Source organism: Cucurbita maxima, unplaced genomic scaffold, assembly GCF_002738345.1.
Source record: "Cucurbita maxima cultivar Rimu unplaced genomic scaffold, Cmax_1.0 Cma_Scf00009, whole genome shotgun sequence".
NCBI classification, from domain to species: domain Eukaryota; kingdom Viridiplantae; phylum Streptophyta; class Magnoliopsida; order Cucurbitales; family Cucurbitaceae; genus Cucurbita; species Cucurbita maxima.
The window spans coordinates 4,022,198-4,036,450 of record NW_019272025.1 but is presented as its reverse complement, the minus strand read 5'-3'; the positions used below and the strand labels follow the sequence as shown (position 1 = coordinate 4,036,450).

At 34.8% G+C, this 14,253-nt stretch overlaps 2 protein-coding genes and 1 pseudogene across 2 annotated transcripts; 2 read left to right on the top strand and 1 right to left on the bottom strand.

Annotated features, from left to right (window-relative positions):
* Positions 1 to 1,215: 1,215 nt before the first annotated feature.
* Positions 1,216 to 2,998, bottom strand: LOC111483750. The gene is made up of 4 exons (XM_023130053.1): positions 2,855 to 2,998; positions 2,685 to 2,772; positions 2,130 to 2,601; positions 1,216 to 1,722 (listed from the first exon to the last, which is right to left on the bottom strand). Exons 1-4 carry the CDS (start codon positions 2,880 to 2,882, stop codon positions 1,381 to 1,383), a joined length of 930 nt encoding a protein of 309 aa, XP_022985821.1. The 5' UTR covers positions 2,883 to 2,998; the 3' UTR covers positions 1,216 to 1,380.
* Positions 2,999 to 6,480: 3,482 nt separating this feature from the next.
* Positions 6,481 to 9,768, top strand: LOC111484380 (MLO-like protein 6). The gene is made up of 14 exons (XM_023130944.1): positions 6,481 to 6,686; positions 6,776 to 6,833; positions 6,914 to 7,167; positions 7,242 to 7,358; positions 7,434 to 7,494; positions 7,576 to 7,664; positions 7,818 to 7,892; positions 7,980 to 8,074; positions 8,163 to 8,212; positions 8,296 to 8,336; positions 8,428 to 8,637; positions 8,721 to 8,788; positions 8,880 to 8,940; positions 9,043 to 9,768. Exons 1-14 carry the CDS (start codon positions 6,564 to 6,566, stop codon positions 9,526 to 9,528), a joined length of 1,788 nt encoding a protein of 595 aa, XP_022986712.1. The 5' UTR covers positions 6,481 to 6,563; the 3' UTR covers positions 9,529 to 9,768.
* Positions 9,769 to 12,905: 3,137 nt separating this feature from the next.
* LOC111484023 lies at positions 12,906 to 14,218 on the top strand (annotated as a pseudogene).
* The last annotated feature ends 35 nt before the right edge of the window (positions 14,219 to 14,253 follow it).

Here is a 14,253-nt window from a genome sequence, read left to right as displayed (position 1 = left end):
AAAATAATAATAATAATCTTAAACAGGAAATGATAGTAAAGTTTGATTGATTAAAGATGTAAAGGGAGAAAGAAACAGAAAGAAAAGGAAACAAAAACAGAATCTTAAAGATGTTTTATTTAATGATTTTGTTAGAAGATATGGTTGAGAAACAGTTGAGATGAGGGGAAATGGGCCTGTAGTGGGCCTCTAATGGCTGTCCCCTTTTGGATTTGAAATATCCAATCAAACGTAGGATGCTCAAAACATTGTTGGGACAATTGGGCCGACATGTTTTGTTGGATAAGTCGGTCTCATATATCTATCGTTGTTCAACATTATTATGGTCACAGGGCCCAATATCTATCAATTGCTCCTCCCTCAATGTACTTTAAAATTATAAATTCAATCGAGATTTGGATTTGGAACAGTGTGACGATGACCTGATATGGTATGGCGGTTTTTGGAACCGGTCACTAAGTTTTGTATAATTTGGGAGCTGGGATCGAACGTTTGACCTCAAAAGAGGTCATTTGCACTTTATCTGTAGAACGAGAACGAGAACGAGATGGGGAAGTATATTTGAAAAGAAGGAAACATAAAAGAAGAATGTTAGGGAAGGAAAGGGGGAAACAATGAGAAAAAAGGAAAGAGGGGCCAATTATGTCAATAAATGAGGTGGTGTGGAGGGTAGGGGACATGCCAAATTTAATTGGGAGGGTTTTGTAAGAGAGCATAAACCCTAGGGACCAATTTGTAAGGACAATTATGTGATGTCAACAACTAAAATGTCCTTTTTTGCAATTATTTCTTTTTTCTCATGAGACCAACTTTGCTTCCTTGCTTGTTGAGCTGATTGATGGACCTTTCACTCGCTCATCGCACAACTAGACCAAAAAATTTGTTGATTCTCGATTGATAAGATAGTACTTACAAACCCTCACTTCAAGATGATCGAACTGACAAAAAAAAAAAAAAAAAACCAACACTTCAACATACTAAGTGTGAGACCCCACATCGATTGGAGAGAAAAACAAGTACCAACAAGGATGTTAGGCTCGGAAGAGGTTAGATTGTGAGATCTCATATCAGTTGGAGAGGGGAACGTGGAATCCTCTTCCTAGGAGGCACGTTTTAAAAACCTTGAAGGGAAATCTAAAGATAAAAGACTAAAGGTAACAATATCTGCTAATAGTGAGTTTAAGCTGTTACCCTACAACAAATGGAATACTAACGGGTAAGCCATATATTATATATAACTTAGAATAACAATATTGAAGTCATTTTGCCTGGTCTACGAAATGGAATGTGAAAAAGGCAATGCCAAGCACAAAGGACAGTACATTCATTTACACAACACATGCACAGTAATGGCTATGAACTAAGGCTATAAAATCAAGTTCACCTGTCAGCTTTGATGGATCTGTCCGGTTCTACAGACAAAGAATTTGGCCATCTTTGACTTGTCTCGGTTCCTAGCTCGCCAACATCGGCTCCCACAATCTCATCTTTGTCAAGTTTACTGCTACTGATTTCTGGTGTCCCAGATTCCATTGCCGCAATCTGATGATCTTTGTTGATTTCACTGCCACAAATTTCAGTGGACGGATTCTTGGGGCCGCCATTGTCGTCATCTTGAATTAAGCCGTAGCTAAAACTCACATCCTTCCACTCAGTGTTCATTGATAGATGTTCATGTCGAGTCAAGTAACGCTTTAGTTCGACTCTGAGGTTCCTGATCGGCTGTTATAATAAACCACAAATCATTATAAATCTGAAGGTAAAAACTGAAATCCGAGCAGATCCAAAAGATCACAAAGAAATTCAGGGAAACTCTTGTTCTTATTGCCAGCCACAAATTCTTAACTGGATTCTTTGTGATTTCATAACATCATTAAAAGAAAAATGCTTTGCCCAGTTCATTGGAGGACAATTTAAATGGATATTTTCCCCAGAAAATCCAAACCCATATTGGCATCTCAGCGTTTGAAATCAAAGAACTTCCTTTCTATAGTTCTAAGCTCATAAACACTACCAAAACTATGTGATTAACTACTGGTCCTGATAAACTTACTTTCCTTAACCTTAATTTTCATAGAGGCAAATATAATTAACTGGATATGATGTTCAAATATGTAATTTACACTAACCTCGGCATTGCAGATATAAGCAAGGCGAAAGAAATCAGCCGACACAAAATGCTTGCCAGCGGACTCAGCCAATTTGATCTGAGCAACCCAATATGACGAGGTCTCCATCTTGTCAAAACGGCAGTTACTACATTTTTCCGCCGTATGGTAAGGGGTGCCGGCGTTCTTCGACTTCAACAACCGAGGTCTTATCACTGGCGTATGAGGCTCTACGACGTCGTTCTGAACTCGCAGATCCTTAAGGGCCGTTTCCGTAACTTGCTGTTTGATGCTAGGGCTCTTTTTCTTGGGCCTCGGATTCAATTTTTCATTAATCTTCTGATCAGCAGTAACATTGACCGCGATTTGAGGTAATCGGGTGGATTTAGGTTGTTTCTTAATAGCTCCAATTAAGGGCTTGCCTAAGGGATTTTCATTTACTGGCTTGATCGGTATGTTTGAGCTTCGAACAGTTCCGAAAACTCGTTTCTGTCTAATTGTAATAACAAGATTCAAACCCTAATACAGAAGAACTCGATTCAGAATGAAACTGAGAATAATAAAGCGATGTAGTACCTGGAAATCGGAGGTTGATAGGCAGTGATTTTCGGTGCTTCGTAAGATGGCTTTCGGATGAATTTCGGTTTCGAGGAAAGGGATTTCGCTGCCGATTTGAATCAAATTTGGAAAAATCAGTAATGAAATTCAGAGGAAATGAATGACGAAAAACGGAAACGGATGAATACCTGGAATCTGAGTAAGCTTAGGGTCCATTAATTGCAATGAATGTAGTGAACTGAGTTGAATTAACGCCGATCTTTCTGCAAATCGAGATCTGTGGAAACAGGAGAGGAGGGATAAGAACAGTAAAGGATTAGATGGAAATTTGAAACTTCAAAACTTGAAAAGGGCGGCAAGGGGTTCTAATTTAATCAAATGGGCCGTGTTTCCACCAACATGGGCTCAGTTTTCGAGCCCATTAATGATCTTTTTTTTTTTTTTAAATGTAATAATTCATAAAAAAATAATAATAATAAATAAATAACTTTTCATTTTATTAAATTAATTTATCCTCATATATATATAAATTTAAATTTTATGTCTGATATAACATCAACTTTCCGATCGTTTCACCTAAAATTCTTATCAAAGCAAAACTAAATTAAGATCATAGCACCATCAAATCGTTCTAGATCACTGTTTTGTATCTTAATTTCAATCGAAATCTCGTTTTTTATTATTCATAAAGGGCCAAGAATAATATTACAGCTATTACGAGAACGGATATTTTAAATGAAACGAAAGACATAATTCACGAATATTTTTTATTCTTTCGTCGAACGCTCAACAATTAATTGAGCGTTGACCGGGTCGGAGTAAAGTACGGGTCGGAGTAAAGTATGGCTTATGATGGTTCATGGAAATTGCGTTCCCACCCAATTTCCTCTGATCCGGTTTCTACCGTTATGAGGGGGAGAAGTCTAGATTTGTATTGACTTATATAGTCTAAAAGTAAAAGTCATGTGCACAAATCTTTATTACAATTTTACATTTTAATTTTGCTATTTTCTTAATGATATCTTTAATTTTTAAAAAAAAAATAAAAAAAATATGTTTATTATTAATTTTAGATGAAAATGATTAATACTTTAAAAAACACTTTAAATTACTATTAGAATTACCTTGAAAAAAAAAATTAAAAAAATTAAAAAGTTCAAATTTTTTTTATTGGGACAAAAGTGTCTATGGGTACCGATTATTTTTAAATTTTTTAATATTATTATAGAAAATTAAGAGTATTTTTAAAACGTGATACTAAATTTTTTTTAAAAGTCTAAGGGCGTAAATGTAAACGGTTATTTTTTAGATAAAATTTAAATTAAATATTTTTTCTATTTAACCTTATATAATTAGTGAGATTTGATTGATTTGACAATAAAATTATTGTTAATTAAAATATTTAAATAAATAAAAAAAAACTCCGTTAAATTAGAGGAAAAGAGAAGGATTATTAAGTTAATTAACTAAATGATTGAAACCGGTGACCGGGGCATTAGTTCTTCTTTCATATTAAGATATACATTTTTTTAATTATTAATCAGATATCATTAATAATAATAATAATATAATTTATTTAAACATAGGATTTGTAGAATTTCAAGCTCAAAATTGTTAATTATTCCTTAATAGTCATTAACTTGTTCGCTTAAAGACTAATTACTTCTAGAAGGGAGAATATGCAATGTTAATTAAAAGACAAAATTATACATTTTTTTTTTAATTGATAATTTATAATTCACAATTCTTCCTAATTTTTATTTGATTTTTTTTTTTCATTTAAACTGAGTTTCACATTTTTATTAATATTATTATTTTCGTATTTTGACTTGAATTATTTAATAATTTTGGAGCATTTATCCATTTTTAAGTTTAGTGACGTTTTTTAATATTTTTTTTTAAATATTTGTAAAACTTTTTAATATAATTTTATTGGTAAAAATAATGTTTATAAATTTAATTTTTGAATTTTTAAAATTTTATTGGTGATACTTGACAGCAGTTTGCTGTCCAAATATAATAATAAAAGGAGGCTTTATTTAGTTGTGATTTTAAAAAATAATAATAAAATAGGAATTAATAAATGGATGGTTTCTTCTATTGACCGCAGAGTTTGGGTTAATTAAATTAAAATTTAAAAAAATAAAAAGAAAATAGCAGTGGGTCTGATACGCTACACGATCAGTCCTGTATGACGCTAATAAGTTATAAATTTTTATTTTTAATATTAAATTTTAATTTGAGATTTAAAATGACTGATTAAATACTACGTCGTTTTAGTTTTTTGTTTCGGGCAATGCGGTTTAATGATAAAATCAAATTTAATTGATTTTGTGTAATTAATAATTAACATGTTTTAATCATGATTAAAGCTGATGGAATAAATAAATAAAATAAAATATTTGATTGCTATTTCCAAGGGTAAAGATGTAATTTGAAAATAGAAAAAGATATTTACAATAATCATTACTTTTAAATAAAATTTCATTTTAGTTTTTAATCAGAAAATTTAATTTAATTATTTTAAAAACTCTATCTTCTTTTATTTTATTTTATATTTTTTATTACATTCCATGTCAACATCTGTATTGTATGTCAAATTCTCGTGGTATACTGATTTATTGCTTTCATGATATATAGTTTTCTTATTATCATCTTGCTATCGAAAATCTCTGTGCCCTTATTTACTAAAAACTAAAACTTGAGTATACGTTGTCCGACCATAGACTACCTGAATTTAGGTAGGTTGATACATTCAATGCTGAAAGTAAGTGTCGAACATCCCGATGGTCCAGAATGGTGTGGTCGTAAGGAGTGGTTGCATTTGTAATAATATGAAAAATGATCTACATGACGGTCTAGAACTACGGTCTAAAGGAACCAACGGGTCCACATTCTATGCTCAATTACTTATCAACACGTGTAAGGATTAATCTTAAATGCTGACGTGTATAAACATGATTCGTCGTTGACATTCAAACATTACAAACAAAGTTTTTTTTTGGGACCTTTTACCAAACGTGAAGAATTAGGACTACGAGAATTAAATTTAATTTTCCCGACCTAATCTCCTTTAAAATTTAAAATATAAGGGTCAAGCCAAGCCCCACTCAATTCATTAATTACTTATATAAGATTTATTTATATAAATGATAATTTAAAAATAAAAATAAAAATACGACCTTCGAATAAAATAAATAAAAAAAAATTACTTTTGTATTTTTCAAAATGCGATAATAATTGAACGGCAAAATGGTTGATTTTTTAATACAATAAATTATTAAAGTTTGTAGGTGATTTATGGATGAATGGGACCATTCAATTTATATACCACAATTAGGCTAACAAACATATATATATATATATATATAACATATTTGTATAAATATTTATAATTAAACTCTAATAAATAGATAAAAAAATTCAAACAAATGGTGTGGATTTAAAATCATTAATAAGTTGATAATAAATACAAGAAAAAGTAAGAGAAATTAATTGTTATTATTTTTTAGAAGAAATGTGAATGTTACAAAATGTTTGACTAATTAAATTACAATTAATGGTACACAACTTGGGTGAGGATTTATGGTACCAATATTTTTAACAAAAATAAAATAAAATAAAATAAAATAAACTCATTAATTTGATAAATAAATAAATAAAAAATAGAGACTAGGGACTCTATAAAAATGGAATTAAATTAACGCAAGACGCCATTAAAAAAAAACGATATTTATAAATATAAAAATTTAATTTATATTTATTTATCTGTTCATTTGTTCCACGCGTTATAAAGTCAAAGTCATCGTTTTCCACTCTCAGCTTCCCCCAATTTAAATCCCTCTCAGATTCTTCCTTCAAATCTACACTCTCTTCCCCTGCCTTCAGAAAACCACCATGGCCGGAGGTGGCGCCGGAAGGTCCTTGGAAGAGACGCCGACGTGGGCCGTCGCTGTCGTTTGTTTCGTTCTGGTTCTGATTTCCATAATCATCGAACACATTCTCCATCTCATCGGAAAGGTAACAAAAATAAATAAATAAATAAATAAATAAATAACCCATCAATTTTTGCTCTGTTTTTTGAAGAAATTTTGTATTGATCTTTGCAGTGGCTTAAGAAGAAGCACAAACGAGCTCTTTACGAAGCTCTGGAGAAGATCAAATCGGGTACCATACTCATCCATTATTGATATCAATCTCTGAATCTCTTGATATCAATCTCTAAATACCCAATTCTTCAATTACAGAGCTGATGCTGTTGGGGTTCATTTCTCTGCTCCTAACGGTCGGACAGAGCTTAATCACCAATGTTTGTATACCCCCAGAAGTCGCCGCCACGTGGCATCCATGCAGCCCTAAAAAAGAGCTGGAGTTAACCCAAGCTCATGACTCAATCGACTCCGACAATAGTCGCCGGAAACTTCTCGCCATGTCCCCTGTTAATGCTTCTTTCCGGCGTGTCCTCGCCGCGGCCGGTGGATCCGACAAATGTGCTGAGAGGGTATATTAAACGACGTCGGAGTGTGTTTTTTTAAATTAATTCCTTATTTATTAAATTAAAATAATTAAACGCAGGGGAAAGTTCCGTTCGTGTCGGAAGGAGGAATCCATCAGCTGCATATATTCATCTTCGTATTGGCTGTTTTCCATGTTCTGTATTGTGTCTTAACTTTAGCTCTGGGTAATGCCAAGGTACGTGGAAATTCATTTTATTATTATTATTTTTTCTTGTCGGTTCATAATTAAATTATAAATATAAATAAATAGATGAGGAGCTGGAAGTCGTGGGAAAATGAAACGAGAACGGTCGAGTACCAATTTTCACATGGTAAATTAAAATTCCCCAAAATTATATATTTTATTAATTAATTTTCATGTGAGCTAATGTTTGTGTTCAAACACACAACAGATCCAGAACGGTTTCGATTTGCAAGAGACACGTCGTTCGGCCGAAGACATTTAAGTTTCTGGACGAAATCGCCCTTCCTCATGTGGATTGTAAGCCAAACCATCTCATTTATGTTAATTTAATTAAATAATTAATTAACGCATTAATTAACTAGAAAGACTTTATGTGTTCACGTGCTTTCTTATTCAAATATCTCTAAAATATATATTTTTTAAAGTTTAAATCTTTTTTTGTTGGGATAGGTTTGTTTCTTCCGACAATTTGTTCGATCCGTTCCTAAGGTTGATTACTTGACTTTAAGACATGGTTTCGTCATGGTTAGTTTCTGTTTTTTCTTTTCCACGTCATTTGTTAATAATAATAATATTATTATTATTTAAAATAAATAATAATTATTGGAATAGGCACACCTGGCACCGCACAGCGATCAGAAATTTGACTTTAGGAAGTATATTAAGCGATCGCTAGAAGAAGATTTCAAGGTGGTTGTCAGTATCAGGTTGAGTATTATTTCAAAATAGCCCCTGTGAATTGATTTATTTACATTTCATACCCAATTAGCTAAATTAATTAATGCTTACTTACAGCCCGCCCATCTGGTTCTTCGCTGTCCTCTTCCTACTTTTCAACACCCACGGTGAGTAAAATCAAATTAATAAACGGAATTATTTTTTAATGAATTAAAAAATTATAATTATTATATATTTTTGGGTTTTGCAGGGTGGAGGGCTTATCTTTGGCTGCCATTTGTGCCATTAATTGTAAGATGAAAAATATTTGGGGTGAAATTGATATTATTGGAATATTGGGGGGGCGTTGGTTAATTAATACAAATTGTGTACGTACGCGCAGATTGTGTTATTGGTGGGGACTAAGTTGCAAGTCATAATTACGAAAATGGGCCTGAGGATTCAGGAACGAGGGGAGGTGGTGAAGGGAGTCCCGGTGGTCGAACCGGGGGACGACCTGTTTTGGTTCAACCGGCCCCGGCTCATTCTTTATCTCATCAATTTTGTGCTATTTCAGAATGCCTTTCAGCTTGCTTTCTTTGCTTGGACTTGGGTATTATATTATTTCTAATTAATATTTTTTTTTAATAGTTTATTTATTTATTTATTTATTTTATATTTTTATTAATTTTACAGAAAGAATTTGGAATGAAATCTTGTTTTCACGAGCATATCGAGGATTTGGTGATCAGAATAACGATGGGGTAACTCTAATTATTCAATTATAGTCTGTGACGTGGTAAATAATTTTTATACATTATAATAAAGTGATTATATTTTGTATTATTGCAACAGAGTTCTCGTTCAAATCCTTTGCAGTTACGTTACGTTGCCTCTCTATGCCCTAGTCACACAGGTCGGTGACTCAAATTCGTTACATCCTAAAACTATATAATATGCATTCACTTGAAAAAATTAGCTTTAATTGTTTATTATTATTTTATTTTTTTTAATGAAGATGGGTTCGACGATGAAGCCAACGATTTTCAACGATAGAGTAGCGACAGCGTTGAGAAATTGGCACCACACAGCTCGTAAACACATCAAGCAAAATCGAGGGTCGATGACGCCGATGTCGAGTCGCCCTGCTACGCCCTCCCACCACATGTCACCAGTGCACCTTCTCCGCCACTATCGAAGCGAATTGGACAGTTTCCATACCTCTCCTAGAAGATCAAATTTCGACAACGACCAATGGGATCCAGACTCTCCTTCGCCGTCGCACCATTTCCACCGCCATCCTCTTGATGTCGAAGGCTCCAGTTCCCACAAACACTACCTCCACCGTAAAATGGAGGTCAACGATGTCGATGTTGACAGGGATTCACCCCAAATCGACTCAGTGACTCATACTCCAAATTCGAATGCGAATAATAACTTTGAGCAACACGAGATTGACGTGGGCCCAAAGGAATTCTCGTTCGATAGAAGAGTCGAGGGCTAATTTGATTTAATTAATTTTACTTTTTGGGATGAAATTGAATAGATGGGGTGAGGCTAATGATTGGAATCATTCTTTTTAAAATGATACAATTTTGACGCATTATTGTGTAAGTTATACGTCACTTGGGGTGAGGAGAGGAATGGTGAGGGGGTATTATCGTAAAAACGGAAGGAAAATGGTTGAGATTTGTAGAATAATTTATTGTTGGTTGATGTAAATGAATGGTACATTTTAATTTTAGTTTGTGGCCCATAATTAATAAATTGATTAATATATATATACTTTTAAATGTTGAATGTGAATTGGGTTTTTGACTTTGGAAATTTATATATATTTTATTTCATTACTTTTATTATAAAATAAAAATACACAAACCACTTTCCCAACGAATCTATTCATAATTCTAGTTCATTATTCTCGACCACTTGAATCTTCATCTTACCTATATATATGTAACGATTCAGGCCTACCGCTAGCACATATTGTCTTCTTTGAGCTTTCCATTTTAGGGTTTCCCTCAAGGCTTTAAAATGCAAAACGCATCGACTAGAAAAATGTTTCCACACCCTTATAAATGGTAGTTTGTTCTCCTCCCAACCAATGTGTGACATCACAATCCACCCCCTTCGGGGGCCAGCGTCCTTGCTAGCCTCTTTCCTTCCTCCAATCGATGTGGGACCGCCCCCAAATCCACCTCTAATGTGGGACATCATAGTCCACCCCCCTTCGAGGCTCAGCGTTCTCGCTGACACTCTTTCCTTTCTCCAATCGATGTGGGATCACCCCAAATCTACCTCCTTTTGGGGTCTAGCGTCTTTACTGGCACACTGCCTCGTGTCTACCCCCATTTGGGGAACAGCGAGAAGGTTGACACATCGTCTAGTGTCTAGCTCTGATACCATTTTTAACGACCCAGATCTACTGCTAGCAGATATTGTCTTCTTTAGGTTTTCCCTTTCGGGCTTCCCCTCAAGGCTTTAAAACGTGTCTACTAGAGGAAACATGTCTACTAGAGGAAGGTTTCCGCACCCTTATAAATGGTGGTTTGTTATTCTCCCAATCAATATAGGACATCACTATATATATAAAACAAGTGGCGAAAGGGATGATAAATTTGAAAATATAAATTTACGATAAGACTGTAAAATTTAATTAATCAATTTAAATTTTATTGTAATTTAGCAAAAATAATTGAGTAGTCACTTAAGGGATTTGGACCTATAATTATAATTAGCATTAATCATTTACTTTAATGTCAAACTCTAATAATTATTGTGGGGCCAGATTGGTAATTTTATAAGCTTAGTACATAAAAAATAATCAAAGCAAAAGGATGTAAGAAAATTTTAAATTAAACAAATTCGTTAATTTTATATTTATATTAAAAAAAGAATCGATATTATATTTCAGATATTTTCTCGAGAAAAACCAGGCGGGACCCACCAACGAAATCGCCTCCCCCCTTCGACCTTCATCTCTATCCAATTCGCCCATTCAATCATTACTCCATATTTCCAGAATGACGAAACCCTAACCCCAAATCTTCTCGTCGTCATCCACGAATTTCTCACCACTTTGTACAATTTCTTCCTCAGTCAAGATCAGATCCACGAATTTCTTCACCGGAGCAAGAAAAATGGAGATGGAGACGGCTGTGGGGGCGATTCTCGGCAGGCTAGGGCGCCACTGCTATGCGGTCTTGTGTTTAGGAGTGCTTCTTCTTACGGTTGCCATCGTTCACTACGTTGGCGACGGAGAACCGACCGATCCTCGCGAGCGAAGCAAGCGCCGTCTTCGCGCCTTGCACGGTGGCCGTGATCCGCCTCCGGTTTGGAATCGCGGTGTGTCGAAAACTGGAGCGCTCAGCGGCTAGGGCAGAATCCGATGCAATCGCTGCTTTTGTGATGATTTTGTAAAAGATTAATAAATAGTTAGCTCTCCGGCCTCATCTTTGTGACAAAATGTAAATTACTTGCTTTCTTCTTTCTAGATCTAAGCTTTTAATAACATTATTATATGTTTATTTCAGTTAAAAAATGAGTGTCAATTTACGAAAATAGCCCTGATGTAAGGGCAAGCCATTTGGGGGTCTTCTCTGTTTGTCTCTTTCCCCCCAAATCCACCTGATTCCGATCTTCTTCTCCGATTCTCAATCCCAATCCGCATCCTCCTCCACCTCCAGACAGCGTCGTTGCTCCTCGCGACTATGCGGCGGCGACGTCTGGCCTTCGCCGTCTCGGCTCCACTTCTGCTGCCGGCTCTACTGAACTCGTTGGCGGCGGATCAAGCGGCGGCGGCGGCAACATGTTGAGGTTCTACACCGATGTTGCTTCAGACTTGAAGATTTCTCCCACCGTCGTTGTGAATGTTTGATTAATCCACCACAGCTAAATGGTGTGAAAGTTATCTTATTTATAATCAAATGAATTACAAGAATATGGAAATATTAATAAATGGAAATAACAATAAATAGAAAGATACCTATGATAATAAGGCAAATATCTAATATTTGTCTTATAATAAAATATCAAATATAATATATATGGTAAACTATAATTTATTACTAAATATCCTTAACAGTCGTCCTCGTTTTGAGCCTCTGCTTCATCGGTTTCGTCACCGTTCTCCACGTCTTTGGTAAGCTCTATCGCGCGAGATCCGCGGCTGGAGTAATCCTCTGTTCATTTTGTATAACGTTCTTTGAAATGTTCTAGTTTCCACTCACCTGATGATATAACGCTTTGTTTTTACGATCGTTGTATCAAAAGAACCAGATCGTTCTTTAGCTGATATGAAGATGAACTGTTTCTCCTAGGTTTTATGATCAGATCATCTTTATTAGCAATTTTCTCGTCATTTCTGGTTTGTGTACGTTTTCTGATGGGTACTCACTCACACATTAGATTTCTTCCCTCGAACATGTTGTTGATATCGATTGAGTTGAATTTTTCGATCATTGAATCTATCCATAAACTCAGACTCTGCCAATCTTCGTAACCAAACTTTTAGATTTTGGAGCGATGATCAAGGAGGGACACATAGGAATGTCGACCACTAATTGACCAATTTCATACTCAATTTTTAAATAATTTGAAAATAATTTTATTTAGTTAACTTTTAATATAATTATAGAGATAAAAAAAATAACTTAAAAATTGAGAGACAACGCTTAGATATGTAACCCTAAATGGATGGAAGCTTATAAATTCTTATTTGTAATTAAGTTTTTTAAAACAAAATAAGTTGTTTATTATTATTATTTATTTTTTTTTAAAAAAAATTAGTTATTTAAAAATATGGTTACCCGCCATGGGCATTGGTTCTGTTGCATCTTCGAAACCGCTTTAAACGCCGGACGTCTGAGAGTGTGAGGGGGAGAGAAGAGGCTTTCGTGGTTGTCTAAAATGAAGAAGAAACAATACTCCAACCATTTCCATCTCCACATTTCTGCTTCATTCTTCCTCCTGCCCTTCTTCTTCATCTCCCTCGCCAATGCCAAGATCACCGTAATCGATCTCGTCTTCCGAGTAGATTCCGTTTGCCAGAGATACGAGAAGTGTGATGTTCAGAAACAGCGCGAGCTCAATGCTTATGGTGATGGTGTCTTTGCTCCCCTCTTCGCCGCCGTCGGACTCGAAATCCACGCCGCTCTTCAGGTTTTCTCGCTCGTTGCCTTGTTGTTGTTCTTCTTCAATAACTTATCCAATTTAATTTTAGAAATCGGAAGTCGCCTCAACTGAGAAGATTAGGGCTGCTGCAGTTGCGATGAATGCCGAGGTTTGATGGATGAAGTGCCGAAACTTTGTAAATTGGTTCGCAAGAAGGTGAAAATTTCCGTCTTCTTGTTTAATTGAAGATGGTGAGATAGAATTTGAAGTTAGGGCTTTCTCTGTTCTGGTTTCTTTTCTTAATCACCATGAATGTGATTGTTTATGATTATAGGTTAAAGGTGTTCCGAAAGAAGAGCTCGAGGTCGGAGATGATCTTGTTCTTGCGCTTCAAGAGAGGATTAAAGGGATACCAGAAAGGAGTACCTCAGCAGCCAAACAATCTGGAGGATGGGCGTCCTCGGCCTCATCTAACAATATCGAATTTGATTTATCAGGTTTTACGCACTTTAGATGGAAACTTCGAGGGCGAGTATTTCCATTAAAGTGAAGAATCAAGTCAATTTCGAAACGAGTATGAAATGAGGAAAATGAAACGGGCAGGTGGGTTTCTTTACCATTTTTATGCCATGGAAATTAGCTCTAAGCTCATTTTAGACTGCATTACTGAACACAAACTATTAAAGATAAATCGAATGTCATTGTACAAGTGAGTGAGAGCAAATCTAATCCTTTTAATGTAATTCCAATCTAATGGCTTATCAGTTTTGTTACGACAATGAGTTTGGGCTTCGAATGATCTGTGTGTCCATTTTTGCAGGACCAAGGTCTTGATATCATATCTGAAGGGTTGGATGTGCTTAAAAATCTGGCCCATGATATGAACGAGATGAGTGTTGAAGTATTTATATAATCAAATACCTTAACTCATTAGCTTAAGCAAACTTTTTAAGTAGTGAAATGACAAGATATACAAATGAGATGCTTAATTACCCTGTTTGGTTCTTGTAATTGATTTTATCCTTGTCCAGGAATTGAACAGCCAAGTTCCATTAATTGACGAGATCGATTCAAAGGTATAGTTATAGAAGTTTGTGTTAAGAATCTAAATCAAACC